Source organism: Astatotilapia calliptera, chromosome 9 (genome assembly GCF_964374335.1).
Source record: "Astatotilapia calliptera chromosome 9, fAstCal68.1, whole genome shotgun sequence".
Lineage (NCBI taxonomy): Eukaryota > Metazoa > Chordata > Actinopteri > Cichliformes > Cichlidae > Astatotilapia > Astatotilapia calliptera.
The window spans coordinates 13,576,640-13,591,343 of NC_137430.1; the positions used below are offsets into that span (position 1 = coordinate 13,576,640).

Sequence of the window (14,704 nt, forward strand, 5' to 3'; positions counted from 1 at the left end):
TATCTATTTTTTACATGCGCATGGGCGGTCCCGGTCCGATCTGCCTTGCACTGGCTTGCACAACAGATGTGACACAGAAAAACTGCCCAGGGCTTTCAGAGTATTCTTTATTTATACTTCAAGCAAGTTTCCACAGCAGTAGGAGTGGCATGTATGGAACTGATCATATCTCCTTAAAAGGAGAGACCTTTAGCTTGTCCGTTGAAACAGGAGATAACTTGGTATGTATAGAAAACAAAACATTCCCTTATAAGGAGAGAAAGAGAGAGAGAGACAGTTAACTTGTCTGTTAACACAGGAAGTAATATCGTATGTCACAGCATTCCTCTGCACATATGTTTTCACTCCCTTTCTCTGTGGTGGTTCCAATTCACAAGCTCTTCTTCCTTTAAATGAAGCTACAAATAAACATAATCACAAAACTCAAAAATCTTTCATCAGGAACTGATAGAAAAGCCTTTCAGTGCCTCCAGCCTCCACTGAAAGACACAGGCATAAACACAAACATGAAGCTTAAAGCTGCCTTACCTTTTCTTCAATGGCCGCTCCAGATGGTTATGGTCCTTTCTGTCACATCCAAAGGCGTCTCTTGGATCCTGTTTTCTCCTGTCTGGTTCCTGTTGTGGGCTGAGGTGTCCATAACCCTGCTCGCCACTGTTTTTTGCATCTTGAGAGTCGTTGAATAAACCTTTTGAATTTGTACGCATTAACGTGGGCTACACAGACAACTTCTACTCAGGCTCCAGCTCCAACAAGGGTGGCTCTGATAAATGTGAGGTTTTAGCAAATAAAGAGTTCATTATAAACAATTTTTTTTCTTCCAGTGGATTGGATCTCCTGTTTGTGACTGAGACACAGATGAGAGTGGGTGAGCCTAGCTTTATTTCTGAACTGTTACCCTCCGACTGCTCATTTCTTAATGCTCCAAGGAGATCAGGTAGAGGAGGAGGAATATTGACTGTTTTTAAGAAAAGAACTTTCACTACAAACAACTCCATGTACTGGTTTCCCCTCCAGCGTTGAACTTCTCATATCTGACCTTTGACGCTCTCAACCGGTTGTGTGTGCAGTAATCTATCAGCGCCTAACTTTAACAAAGATTTTTAAATGACTTTTCATGTTTTGGGCTGAAATTGTACCGAAACAGGATCAGATTATAATAGTTGGTGATTTTAATATTCATGTCTGTTGCCCTGATGGACTGCTTGCTCAGGAGTTTTTAAATCTTATTCAGTGTTTTGACCTTGTACAGTTTGTAGAAGGCCCTACACACCAGCAGGAGCAGACTCTTGACCTGGTGTTATCATATGGTTTATCTGTTTTATATTTGGAAATGTGGGATTCAGTGTTCTCTCATCACAAACCTGTTTTATTTGACATTTCTCTTGTGCATGAGTTTAAAGCTCGCGCTCCACCCCGCCGCTGCTGTCTTCTCCTCCACTTTTATAAAGAAAATCTTTACCGATCCCGAGATTACTTATTGGGCCCACCCCAGATGAGCTGCTTTTGCAGTTCCAGGAAACCTGTACTCAGACCCTAAACACTGTGAACCCATTAAAAACCAGGCTCTCAAAATGTGTTCCTCAGCCCTGGTTAAATGAATCCACCCGAGCAGTCAGGCGTCAGTGTAGGAGAGCAGAGTGAAAGTGGAAGAAAGACAAATTGCAGGTTTCTTTTGAAATGTTAAAAGAATGTTGGAAATTTGATCAGAATACAGTGAAAATGAGAGAAACAGATATTTTTCTCAGATCATTGTGTTAAATTGTCATAATCGCCGTGTTCTCTTTAACACTATCAGCTCTACTCTAAACAACCCTGAAGCCTCTGCTGACACATGTAATCAGTTCCTTTATTTCTTTGTAAACAAGGTCGAGTCTGTCAGGTCAGCAATAGTACTTCCTACAAATGACCCATCAGTGTTTATTCTCTGCTCAGCTGTTTTACATTCGTTTGAGCCTGTTTCATTCACAGTTCTTAATGAGCTGGTTAGACAAATGAAACCCTCTGATTCTCCTGCGGATGTCAGGGCTCGCAAAATCGCTAGCCCTAGTGATATTTCCAGTCGGGCTACCAAAATCTATCTCAGCCCTGCCCGTCGGGCTATCATAGGAAGTAAAAATATATGACAATGCCTTTGCTTTCTTTCGCAAATGTAGCTGAGTAATTAGCTGAGTCCTCATCAAAGAACAGTGCTCTTTAATGAATGCAGCACATAACTTTACATCGTAGAGGTAACAGGGAGACATATCGAGTTATCATATAGCCGTCTTAACTATATTCTAACTCTACAATTTCCCGACTGCACTTTCCTCTTATTTCACGACACCACCCTCTAGTGGTGCAATATGGTATAGTCAGACAGGACACAACATCACTCACTAGCTTACTCTTCAAACGTGGCACGTGAAATCTTCCGCAGCAAGCTTAAACGTGCTAGAGGTTGACTGCGCAGAGAATTAAAAAAAAAAAAAAAAATCTCTGGCATGTGTAAAGACAGATGGATTTACGCAGGTATTTTAGTTCAGCTGAGCCAAAAAAGACAGGTCAGGATGAAGAAGGGACAGGCAAAGAAAGGCCTACCACAAAGCGGAAAAGTTATGATAAATCAGATTACGAGGCAAAAAGAAAGCGCAGTTTTTTGGATTCATGGACAAAAGAATTTCTGTGGCTGGAATATGACAAGGTAAATAACATGATGTTCTGCCGGGTGTGTCGTGAGTTTCCCTCTATTGCTGAGTCGACAAGCGCCTTTGTTACTGGGACCAGTAATTTTAGGAAAGACCCCATCAGAACTCATGAGAAATCTCTGCATCACAAGAAATGCATTGGCGCTCAGTCTGCAGCATCTGTCCCAGAACAAACACCAATTGCAAAAACCATACTAAAAATAAACCAAGCACAACAAGAAGTCCTGAAAAAGCTGTTTAGAACTGCGTACTATGTTGCAAAGAGTGAACTGCCACTGGCAAAATTTAGCAGTCTTTGCAAACTTCAGAAAGCAAATGGCCTAGATCTTGGTTCCACTTACCTCAATGACCATGCTTGCAGAGAGTTTATTGGAACAATAGCACAAACTTCAAGAGACCAGATTGAAAAGGAAATTCAAGAAAGCAGGTTCTTATCCATTCTTGCAGATGGCAGTACAGACACTGGTATAATAGAACAGGAGTTGGTTCACGTCAGGTATGTGAGGGATAATGGTGACATAGCCACATACATGATCAAATGTCAGCCAGTCAAGAGTGCAAATCCTGCAGGTATTTTAGAGGCTATTGATGAAGCAGTGAACACCATGGGTATCAGAGAGGACACATGGAAAAAGAAAGTAGTTTGTGCAAATTTTGATGGTGCTGCAGTGATGATGGGTGAGAAAACAGGAGTAGCTGGGAGACTGAAACAGAGGATACCCCACATCATAACAATCCACTGTGTGGCACACAAACTAGAGCTAGCCGTGCTGGATAGCGTGAAAGGCTGTGAGTACCTGGTGAAATTTGAAGATACACTGAAAACCATCTTTAACCCTTGTATGGTGTTCGGGTCTGTGAGACCCGTGTTCAGTTTTTTTCAAAAGAAAAATTAAACAATTAATTATTTTTTCACGTGTAAATGTGTTGTGTCTTTCCACTCACTCCACTTGATTATAACTGATTTATTTATAACATTTTATATAAAAGAAAAACGAGAAGCACATTAATTCATAAATGTGATCTAACAAAGGTAAAGGGAAAAAATTAACCATGTTTGCTGTTCATATGTCTTGTAATTGGGATGAAGTAAACATCTGTTGAGTAATTTAACATAAAATTGTTTGATAGTGTTAATTTGGAAAGCCAAAACTCTGGCGGGTCCACCAGACCCATGAACACTGGCTGAGTAACAAAAATACGAACACCACACAAGGGTTAAGATGTACTACTATTCCCCAAAGAAGCGAAGAGAGCTGACAGAAATAAGTGAACTGCTAAATGAGAGGCTGGCACATTTCAGTGGGCTGAAGAGCACACGGTGGCTTCTAAGCCGGCTGAGATGTCTAAAGGCTGTGGAAAAAAATTACACTCCCACTGTTGTTCATATGGAGAACATGGCAGAAGGAAGTGATGTCAAAGCCGAGGATGCAGCCAAGGCTAAGGGGGTGGTGCAGGAGATGAAGACTGAGAAATTTGTTCGCTTCCTGCATTTCATGTTGGACTACAGTACCATCTTATCCAAGTGCTCTACTGATTTTCAGCATGATAACCTAAACATCACACGAACAAATCAGTTAGTTGAGAGCACAACATCACGCTTACTCAGCCCAAAAACAAAACCAGGCGAATATCAGAAAACCTTGGACACAAAGTTCACAGCGAACCAGGATGGTAGCATTTGCTACTGTGGAACTCAGCTAACAAAAAGTCAGTGACCTGCTAGAAGAGGTGAGGGAACAGACAAAGACACCTTTGGTGCAGAGATCCAGAAGATTATTGACAACACAGTCAAGTACATGGACAACAGATTTAAAAATCTCCATGAAAAGCCTCTCTCTTGTTTCAAGGTTTTTGACCCTTCCACTCTTCCCTACCCCAGAGAAGAACTAGCAAATTATGGGGATGAAGAGGTGGATTATCTTGTCACACATTTTGCCTGTTTGCTAGATGCAGAAGAGAAAGAGAAAATTCCACAAGAATGGATGGATCTAAAAGTGTGGCTTGCAGAACGCCGGGGTCGCAAAGTAGATTGCTTGTACAGAGATCTCCTCTCTGAGAATCCAGAACACCTCTCTCATATCTTGTTGCTGGTGAAATTAATGTTGACACTTAGTCCATCGACAGCCATCTGTGAGAGAGGATTTTCTTGCATGAACCGAGTGAAGACAACACATCGTACCTCTGAAACACTGAATGACTGCATGCAACTCTCCATTAATGGGGAAACAGTTGAATCTTTTTGCCCTGACAAGTCGATTCGTTTCTGGATGTTTTCTGGAAAAGGTTCAAGACACCTGGATCATAAAACCCCGACAAGAACAAAGAGCAGTGAAATGGAGGGCAATGCACACGAAGAGAAAGCTGATGAAGGAGATGCTATGCCCTCAACGTCGAGTGGCATTTTCTCATCCGAGACTTCAGTGGAAATTTCAGATTCAGGATCTGACACAGACTAATTCATGTTCTACACAGTTCTAACAAGTTCACAGAAAATTCTGTTTAATTAGAACCAGATATTTGAGTTGATTGTAATGTTTACACAGTTGTTGTAATTTGTGTTTTAACAATTTTTTGATTGATGTTTTGTTTCCTTTACAATATTATGCAATAAAAACAATCTTTTTTTATTCGGGCTACTCAAATTTATTTCGGGCTACCAAAAACTAAAGAGTGCCTGCCCGAAGGGCTACCAGGGATTTTAAAATTTTGCGAGCCCTGGATGTTATCCCTGCATGGCTCTTTAAAGAGGTTTTTCCCTCGATTGGAACCTCAGTCCTTGCCGTTATAAATAGCAGTATGACTTCCAGTGTGGTTCGCGATGGTTTTAAACATGCAATTGTACATCCTTTATTACAAAAAACTTTCCTTGAACCCTCAGTTTGCTCAAATTGTAGACCGATCTCAAAACTCCCAGAATATAGTATTTACCCAATTCAATACAATTTTGATACTAATGGTATTATGGAGGTTTTTTAATCTAGTTTTAAACATTTACATTCCACTGAAACAGCACTCTCACAGGTTTTTAATGACATTCTTATAGAAAATGAAATGATTTTTGAACTAAAGTGGACGATAGAAGATTGAAAAATGCTGCCTGGTCTGATGGGTCTCAATTTCTGCAACACTCAGATTTTAGTGCCAGAATTTGTCTTAAACAACAAAAGCATGGATCCATCCTGCCTTGTATCAGGAAACGCTGATAAATTGAGCAAGTGAAACCACAACTTTAAAAGATTATTCTCCAAAATGAATCTTTTTGACAGCTTAAACAGAAAATCAGAAGTTTTCATACCTACAGCAAGTTTGATAAAAGATTTTAAAGATCTTATTTTTCAGGACAGATTTTTCATAAGCTGCAGGAACCCTGTTCAGTGTGAGTAAAGAACAGCCAAGTCTCCTCCTCTGATAAACCTCCATCTGTGCCACTGAAAACAGATCATCAGACTCTGACTGTAAACATGTTTCCATTTGTCACTTCAGTCTTTACTCTGAAATACAGGAAATGACATCATGGCTCAAAATCTTTGTCATTAAATTATTCCTTTATTTAACATTTTTTAACTTCATTTAACTTTATTTAACAAAATAAATTCAATAAAAACTTAAGAACAGGGAACTGATTTTTCATTGAACTTTTGAGAAAGAAAACGGAAATCACTGAAAAAAAAGGTAACCACTGAACACAAACACCACAGAAGAACAGTTTACAAAGATTCAAATGGAACTACGGGAACATTTTCATTCATAGCTGCCTCATTAGATCTTTACAGCAGAGTCTATCTGAACTCTGTGGAGCCTGATCTCCAGGGTTTTAAGTTGGACTCTGAAACCAGAAGAGGATGTTTCTCTCTCTTCAGATTCACCGTCATCCTGTGATGGGAACGATTTCAGCCCTGCGTGATCCCGCTGATGTTTGCACAGAGCAGATAATGAAGTGAATGTTTTGGAACATTGGTAACAGTGAAACAGTTTATTAGTAACGTGGGATCGTTTGTGTGCAGAGTATGAACTGAGATTTTTGAAGCTCTTGTCACACTGCTCACAGCTGTAGTTTCCTTCCATGTGTGTACGTTCATGCTCGTTACAATTATCTGAACGTGAGAAGCTTTTGTCACAGTGTCTGCACATGTATGGTTTCTCTCCTGTGTGGACTCGTTTGTGTGTTTTAAGGTGACCTGCAGTGGTGAAGGATGACCCACACTGATCACAGAGGTGCTTTTTGACACCACTGTGAAAGAGTTTGTGTCGTTTTAACTCAGCTGATGTGGGGAAGCTTCTCCCACATTCTTTGCAGTATTTCAGTTTGTCTCCAGTGTGTTTACGTTGATGTATTTTTAGGCCGGCTTGCTGACTGAAAGTTTTTCCACAGATGTCACAACGAAAGTCTTTCCCACCACCACAGCGATGACAAGGTTGAGAAGTGGATCCATCTGTGTCGCTCTGCTTCTAAACAAAGACACAAAGACAGTGTAAGTCAGTCCTTCAACACTTTTATCCTGAACGTCACCTGAAATAAAGAGCATCTCTGCGGACGTCCAATTATATTTAATTGTTTCAATTAACACACTCAGTTTACTGGGCTACGATAACTACAATACTACCACCATAATACTACAGTAATACTTCTTTAATATTATAGTAACATCTGACTTATGTGGGACTCATGTAATGGGTGGGCACAGATGGAAGTATTGTAATAGATATTGCCCCCCCTCCATAATCTCATGCATTCTTATCATTGTTATGTTATGCGTTCAGTTCTGTATTACTATTTCTGACACATACTGTGATAACTGGCAATATAGCTAGGATACTCTGATCAATGATGATTCCCACGGGTGGTGCTCACGCAGGCACTGAAACGGGCAGCTTCGGGCTCACGCAGGCACTGAATCGGGCAGCCTTGGGGTCCTGTGTGTTCTACTGCACAGATAGCCTGCAGAGCGCAGCTACGCTGAACTGAAGTGCTTGTGTTTTGTATTTGCAGGTGAGCACAAGTTATGTGTTGATAAACGGAATGATGTTGACGTATGAGAAATGTATTACAGTATGGTACTGTCATTAATGGAACACAACGCTAATGTCGGAGTTTGTGATTTACATGATGTACCTGAACTGGTGTTAAACGGGATGTCACATCGCAAATGAGGGGATCGAGAGGGTAGTCTCCATGCACAACAATACTAGTTGGAGGAGCATACGAGTGTGCAGAATATTGTAATATGAACATTGGTGGGAAAATACTGAGTAAATGAGTACTTTGTTAACACGTGTTCAGTAGTTATATGTAAAATGGTCGCGTGTGTTCTACTGCACAGATAGCCTGCAGAGCGCAGCTACGCTGAACTGAAGTGCTTGTGTTTTGTATTTGCAGTTGCAAAAGAGCAAGTAAAGAGAACGATTTTGAACTCATGCACGCCTGGAAGTGTCATTTGTCCAAGTGTGCAACAAATATTGGAGGCACCGCTGGGATTATTAACGCCGTGTCCAGCGTGATGAAAATAAGGAAGGGGCGTGGCTACAGCAACCACGATGGACCTCGAGGAGCTGGCAGAGACTGTGTCCCAGACACTCTGGAACCTACAACTCGACCAACTCAAAGGGGTATGTGCTGAAGCTAAAATCCCTAGTGGAAATGTCACAACAAGACGAGCGTTAATAAGATTAATTACAGAATCGATGGACAAGGTTATTAATGATGAAGAGCAGGATGTTGCGCTCTGCTATCTAAAGAAAATGTTAGAAAGTGTCGACCCAGCGATAGGGAGCTCCAGAAGCACAGAAAGTGGATCAAATCCAACGAGCTCGCCACAGGGGGCTCAGGAAATAAGGGAAGAAGTTGATTTAGCAGAGAGATATGCACAGCTCCAGAGAAACAGCAAAGCACTGCAGGAAGAAATTAGGAAGCTGAGTGGAAGGGTGGAGAGGACACCACCAAATCAACCAACCACCCCACAAAATGTGTTTCCTGTCGCAGCCAACCGCCTTTCGGAAGTGACGATAAGGAGGGAATTCAAAATCTGTGGTCAAATTGGGGAGAAGGGCCAAAAGGACAGACTCTCATACACCAACCTGATGCATCAGATTGACAGAGGTCTGAACAAAGGACACAGTGAAGCGGAGGTTATAGAGGCTGTGGTGAAGTCTGTCAGCCCAGGTTTGAGTCTTAGAGACATGCTTGAGATAAAACGTGACCTCACCCTCCCCCAATTGAAGGCCATATTAAAGGGGCATTTTAAAGAAGATAGCACCACAGATTTGTATCACAGACTAGTGAACGTCACACAAGACAGCCGTGAGTCTCCCCAAAACTTCCTCTTCAGAGCAATTGAGTTAAAAGAGAGGCTGCTGCTTGCATCGGAAGACACGGGGTCCGATGAACAATACAGCCCTGAGCTCATCCAGAAGAAATTCTTGAGGTCGGTCAGTACTGGGCTACTGAGTGACCCTATCAAGTTTCAGCTCAAGCCCTATCTGGATGACCCTCGGGTGACAGATGAAATCCTCATTGATAAGATGAATGAAGCAGCTAGTGTTGAATCAGAAAGACAATTGAAGCAAAAGAAAACTACAGGCAGCAAATCTGTGAAAGTAAATGAACTCCAGACGGAAAGGCCAGCCAGTCAATTGGGTCTGGGTGTAGCCGAAACTAGGTTGGGGACTCAAGAGCAATCAGCTGAAGTGGTGAAACCCAAGAACCGCAGAACACCTGTTGTAGCTGCTTCCCGAGAGTCAGAGCTGCATGAAGCGGTCAGGCTGCTGAGAGAGGAGATGGCTGAATTAAGGAGGAGCATCACCACCCCTCAAGGCCCCACTCGCCCACTAAGAACCAGTGGGAGGAGGGGATGTAAGGCATGCCAGGAGCAGGGAACCAATGAAGGGTGTGAACACTGCTTCAAGTGTGGCCAGCCAGGACACCTCTCCAGAGGCTGTAGAGGGCGAAGGGGGGCAGCAGAAAGATCGGAGAGCACTCAAGTGGGAATCCAGACCATCGCCCCTCCCAAATCATTAATTCCCATCCATGCTGAAGCAGATGACAAGTTGCATGAACTGCTTTGGAATCGGATAAGACAGCTGGAGGCAGAATTAGAGCAGAGTGGCAAGGCTAAAGAGACTGTGGGTGCCACGTATGCCAGTCATCTCTCACTACGCTGTCAGGCTAAGCTGAGAGCCCTGATCGGGAAGAAGTGTATGGTGGATTGTTTCTTTGAAGGTGTAGAAACACAAGCATTGTGGGATACAGGCTCACAGGTGACTATCATTAATGAGAACTGGAGGAAGTCCTGCTTTCCACATATCCAACTGAGAAGCACAAGTGAACTCCTAGGTGAGGATGAGGCTCTGGTGGGCAAAGCAGCGAACCAAACACCCATACCCTTCGCAGGTTGGGTTGAGCTAAAATTTAGACTGGGGTCAACTAGAGATCCACAGCCAGAGCTAGTTGTCCCCGTGCTTGTCTCAAAAGAACCAGGAGTAGCAGAGCCACCCATCATTGGCTATAATGTGATTGAGCATTTTGTGAAGGATGGAATGGAGCAGCATCCAGACGTTACACCTGCGGTGGTAAGGGAAGCCTTCTCGATTGATTGTAAGAAAGCGGAAGTGCTAATTAACATCGTGCAGCGCTGCCACAAAAGCGACGAGGAGGGTGTGGTGAAAGTTGGGAGGCAAAAGATAGTGATTCCAGCGGGACAAAGCAGGGAGGTTAAGTGCAGTGTGAGGACAGGTCCCCTTCGCCTGAAACAGGAGGTTCTTTTCGAACCAGAGGACATTTCAAAACTACCAGAGGGGGTTAACCTGAATGAAACTGTCATTGGACTGCAGAGGGGAACCCGGTCCAGGGTGGTTATTCCAGTCACGAATGGCAGCAGCCATGACATCACCCTCCTCCCTCATGCAGTGTTGGGACGGCTACAGCAAGTGAAGGCTATTTACCCAGTAGACGTAAGACCAGTAAGTGCTGAAAACATGGGCAAGTTGACGTGTGCTAGTGAAAACACAGGGAGCACCATCAGCGCCCCAGAACAGCACAAAGGGGAGTATGAAGAGGTGGGCAGATGCAGCCAAGATTTATGGGACCCACCGGTGTCAGTTGATCACCTGACCCCAGACCAGCAGGAGCAGGTGAGAAAAGTCCTGCGTGATGAGTGTGCTGCATTTTCAAAAGATGAGAGCGATGTGGGATGCATCCCCTCCCTGCAGTTAAAGATCAGATTGAATGACACAACCCCAGTAAGACGCACATACATCTCAGTCCCCAAGCCACTCCACAAGGAGGTGAAGGAGTATTTGGAGGACCTGTTGAATAGAGGATGGATTCAGAAATCCCGTTCCCCCTACTCATCGCCCATCGTCTGTGTGCGCAAGAAGGATGGAAGTCTGCGTCTCTGCGTGGATTACCGTGAGTTAAACCGGAAATCCATTCCTGACCGTCACCCCATCCCTCGTGTTCAAGACATGCTAAACAGCCTGACTGGGAGTGCATGGTTCTCAGTGTTGGACCAGGGCAAGGCGTACCACCAGGGTTTCCTGGAGGAGAGTAGCAGACCCCTCACAGCCTTCATCACACCTTGGGGCTTATATGAGTGGGTAAGGATTCCCTTTGGTTTGTCCTCGGCTCCAGCAGAGTTCCAGCGCAGTATGGAAGAGTGCCTGGCAGGCTTGAGGGATGAAATATCTCAGCCATATCTGGATGACAATTTGGTCCACAGCAGATCATTTGAGGACCACCTGCGTGATCTGAGGGAGGTCCTGCGCCGCTACCAAGAGCACGGGGTGAAGCTAACCCCCAAAAAGTGTGAAGTGTTCAAGGACAAGGTGAAATTCTTGGGAAAAATTGTATCCAAAGATGGCTACTGCATGGACCCTGCTGAATTGGCACCAGTGCAAGCACTAAAAAACCGCAAACCTGAGACTGTGGGAGACCTAAGGAAAATGCTAGGTTTCCTGTCATACTACCGCCCCTACATTCCAAACTTCTCACGCACTGCCAAGCCACTATACCAGCTGCTATCGATCGGAAAGAGTCAAGTGATTACTGACAGAAGATCAACGGTAACAAAGCACAAAGGACAGCGGAAAAAAAGCAGACCAACGCCACTCAAGCCAGCCAATCACATGGACAGAACAACACCAGGCAGTGCTATGCCAACTGATAGAACACCTGCTGAGTCCACCACTCCTGGCATACCCTGACTTTGAAAGGCCATTTGTGCTGCACTGTGATGTCTCTCAAGAAGGGCTTGGTGCAGTCCTGTACCAGAGACAGCAGGGCCAACTGGTTGTCATTGGGTATGGGTCGAGAACTCTAACAGCTCCAGAAACCAACTACCACCTCCACTCTGGAAAGCTAGAGTTTCTAGCAATGAAGTGGGCAATCTGTGAGAGGTTTCGGGAGTATCTGTACTACGCACCTTCGTTCACAGTGTATACAGATAACAATCCGTTGACCTATGTCCTGACTACAGCGAAGCTAAATGCTACAACACACCGGTGGGTTGCTGAGCTAGCCGATTTTAACTTCTCAATCAAGTATTGGCCGGGAAGGGCTAATGGCAATGCTGATGGTTTATCACGAATGCCGCTAGACATGGAGGAGTACATGCGCACATGCTCGCAGGAAATGAAACCAGAGGTAATCACCCCTGCGACAGAGGTGCGTCAGTTGAAAGCCCATGAAGATGAGCCATGGATGTGTCCAGCTACCATAACCACAGCATGTGCTGATGTAGAGCTTGAACGAGTAATAGCCCCAGTGACACAGATCTCCAAAGAGACACTAAAGAAAGCACAGGAGGATGATCCAGTCATTGGCAGGGTGCGAGAATGTGTTATGACAGGACAATGGCCCCCTTGGAGAGGAAGAGACAGGGGGGAAGACACTTCCGTTCTAAGCCGGGAAAAGAGTAAGCTGTACCTCGACAAAGATGACATCCTGTACAGGAAATCAGCTGCTCGAGCTCAGCTAGTGTTACCCACAAAATTCCATCAGCTGGTGTACAAGGAGCTCCATGAGGAAATGGGACATCTCGGAGTGGAGCGGACACTCGCCTTGGTCCGTGATCGATTCTATTGGCCACATATGCAAAGACATGTGGAACATTATGTGACTAAGGTGTGCAGTTGCTTGAAACGGAAACGTCCCGGCAAACCAGACAGAGCACCGCTGGTCAACATTGTCACCACATACCCTTTTGAGATGGTCTCAATAGACTTCCTGCATCTGGAGAGTTGTAAAGGAGGATATGAGTACATCCTAGTCGTGATGGATCATTTCACCCGGTTTGCACAGGCATATGCATGCACCAACAAGTCAGCAAGAACAGCGGCAGAAAAGATCTTTGGAGATTTTGTGCTCAAATTTGGATTCCCTGCCCAGTTACACCATGATCAGGGAAGGGAGTTTGAGAACCAGCTGTTTGCCACCCTGGAAAAGTACTGTGGAATCCAGGTGTCACGCACAACACCTTACCATGCAGCGGGGAACGGCCAGGTGGAGAGATTTAATCGGACACTCCTTTCCATGTTGAGGAGCCTGACAGAGGAAGCCAAGGCGGACTGGAAAAACTCCTTGAGCAAAGTGGTGCATGCGTATAACTGCATACGCAGTGAAGCAACAGGATATGCCCCATATTATCTTCTCTATGGCAGAAACCCCCGCCTACCAGTGGACATCATGTTTGGCCTGGTTCCAGGTGACCAGAGTACTTCTCACAGTGATTACGTCTGTAAGTGGAGAAGTAGGATGCAAGAGGCATACAGACTGGCATCAGAAACAGCCCAGAAAGAGAGGAACAGAGCGAAAAAGCAGTATGATCGGAAGGCTCATGGAGTGGAACTGCAACCGGGATGTCGGGTGCTAGTACGGAACTTCAGAGATCGGGGTGGGCCCGGAAAGCTAAGGTCTTACTGGGAGGAGCGAGTACATGTCGTGTTAGAAAGAAAGCACAAAGATAGCCCTGTCTATGCCGTACAGCCAGAGAGAGGACCAGGGAAAGTGAGAGTTCTGCACAGGAACCTCCTACTGCCCTGTGACTTTCTCCCCGTCCAGGAGGAGAAGCTGGAGAAAAACAAGAATGGGAAGGAGGATGCCAAACAACAAAGAAAAGGAAAGACCCAAGAAAAGCAGCAGGAGAGTGACCACGACAGCGGTTCAGAGGATGAGGGTGACTGGGGAATTATCACCACACAAGCTGCGGAATCACCCACCCAGATCAGGAGTCAGCTGAGGGCAGAGGCAGAGGAGTTCCAGCCAGAAGAAGCTAACGGAGAACTGTCAAGTGGTGGTGTCAGCAGCGAGTGCCTAGACGAGGGTGGAAAAGGTGGACTGGAGTCAAGTGCAGAGGAGGAAGAGGCAGGGCGAAGTGAGCTGTCTGGGGAGGAGAACAGAAGAAGTCAAGGACAGGTGTCGTCATCTGATGAAGAAGACGAGGGAGAGCCCAACTCACAGCCAGTTCCCACAAGAAAGTATCCTTTCCGATGCAGAAATCCACCCAAGACACTCACGTATGACACCTTAGGTCAGCCATCAGTCATAAACAGACACAAGTGATGTCCACAGCTAAGAGGAAAAAACTAAGTTCATTGTCACATGTTGAGTTTACTGTGGTGACAGTTTAAACAGAAAGGGAAGTGTTCACAGTAGCAAATGTTAAAAAGAGCAAATTTGACAGAGCAACAACTGCATGTATTTGTTTAATAGTTCACATGAGTTAAACAGGGAATACCAGAACCAGACTAGCTACACATAGAGAGATACTGGCTTGTATGTGAGATATACAGCAGTAAATGTGTGTCTGTGTAAAAGGTTACATGGTAGAGTGATAGGTCTACACCTTCAGCCGGATACAGAGCACGCCTGAGTGGCGGAGAGACTTTACAGACATTGCCTGGCCAGTAGTGTCTGTTGCTGGTACATGACATGAAGGGGGAGATGTATGTCATGCCAAAGACTGTTACCGGACAGAACGTATCTTGAGAGGCTGACTCCCAGTGAAGCTACTGCTGTAACC

The 14,704-nt window shown here is 44.7% G+C and overlaps 1 protein-coding gene across 2 annotated transcripts in view; it reads right to left on the reverse strand.

Moving 5' to 3' along the window:
• Positions 1 to 6,216: 6,216 nt before the first annotated feature.
• Positions 6,217 to 14,704, reverse strand: part of LOC113028881 (uncharacterized) — a 32,659-nt gene continuing 24,171 nt past the window's right edge. The window contains exon 4 of one of the 2 annotated variants that reach the window (XM_080306428.1): positions 6,217 to 7,139. In XM_080306428.1, coding sequence (XP_080162554.1) covers positions 6,450 to 7,139 — 690 coding nt within the window. In that variant the 3' untranslated portion in view covers positions 6,217 to 6,449. The remainder of the gene's footprint in view (positions 7,140 to 14,704) is intronic. The other variant, XM_080306429.1, reaches the window with a different exon arrangement.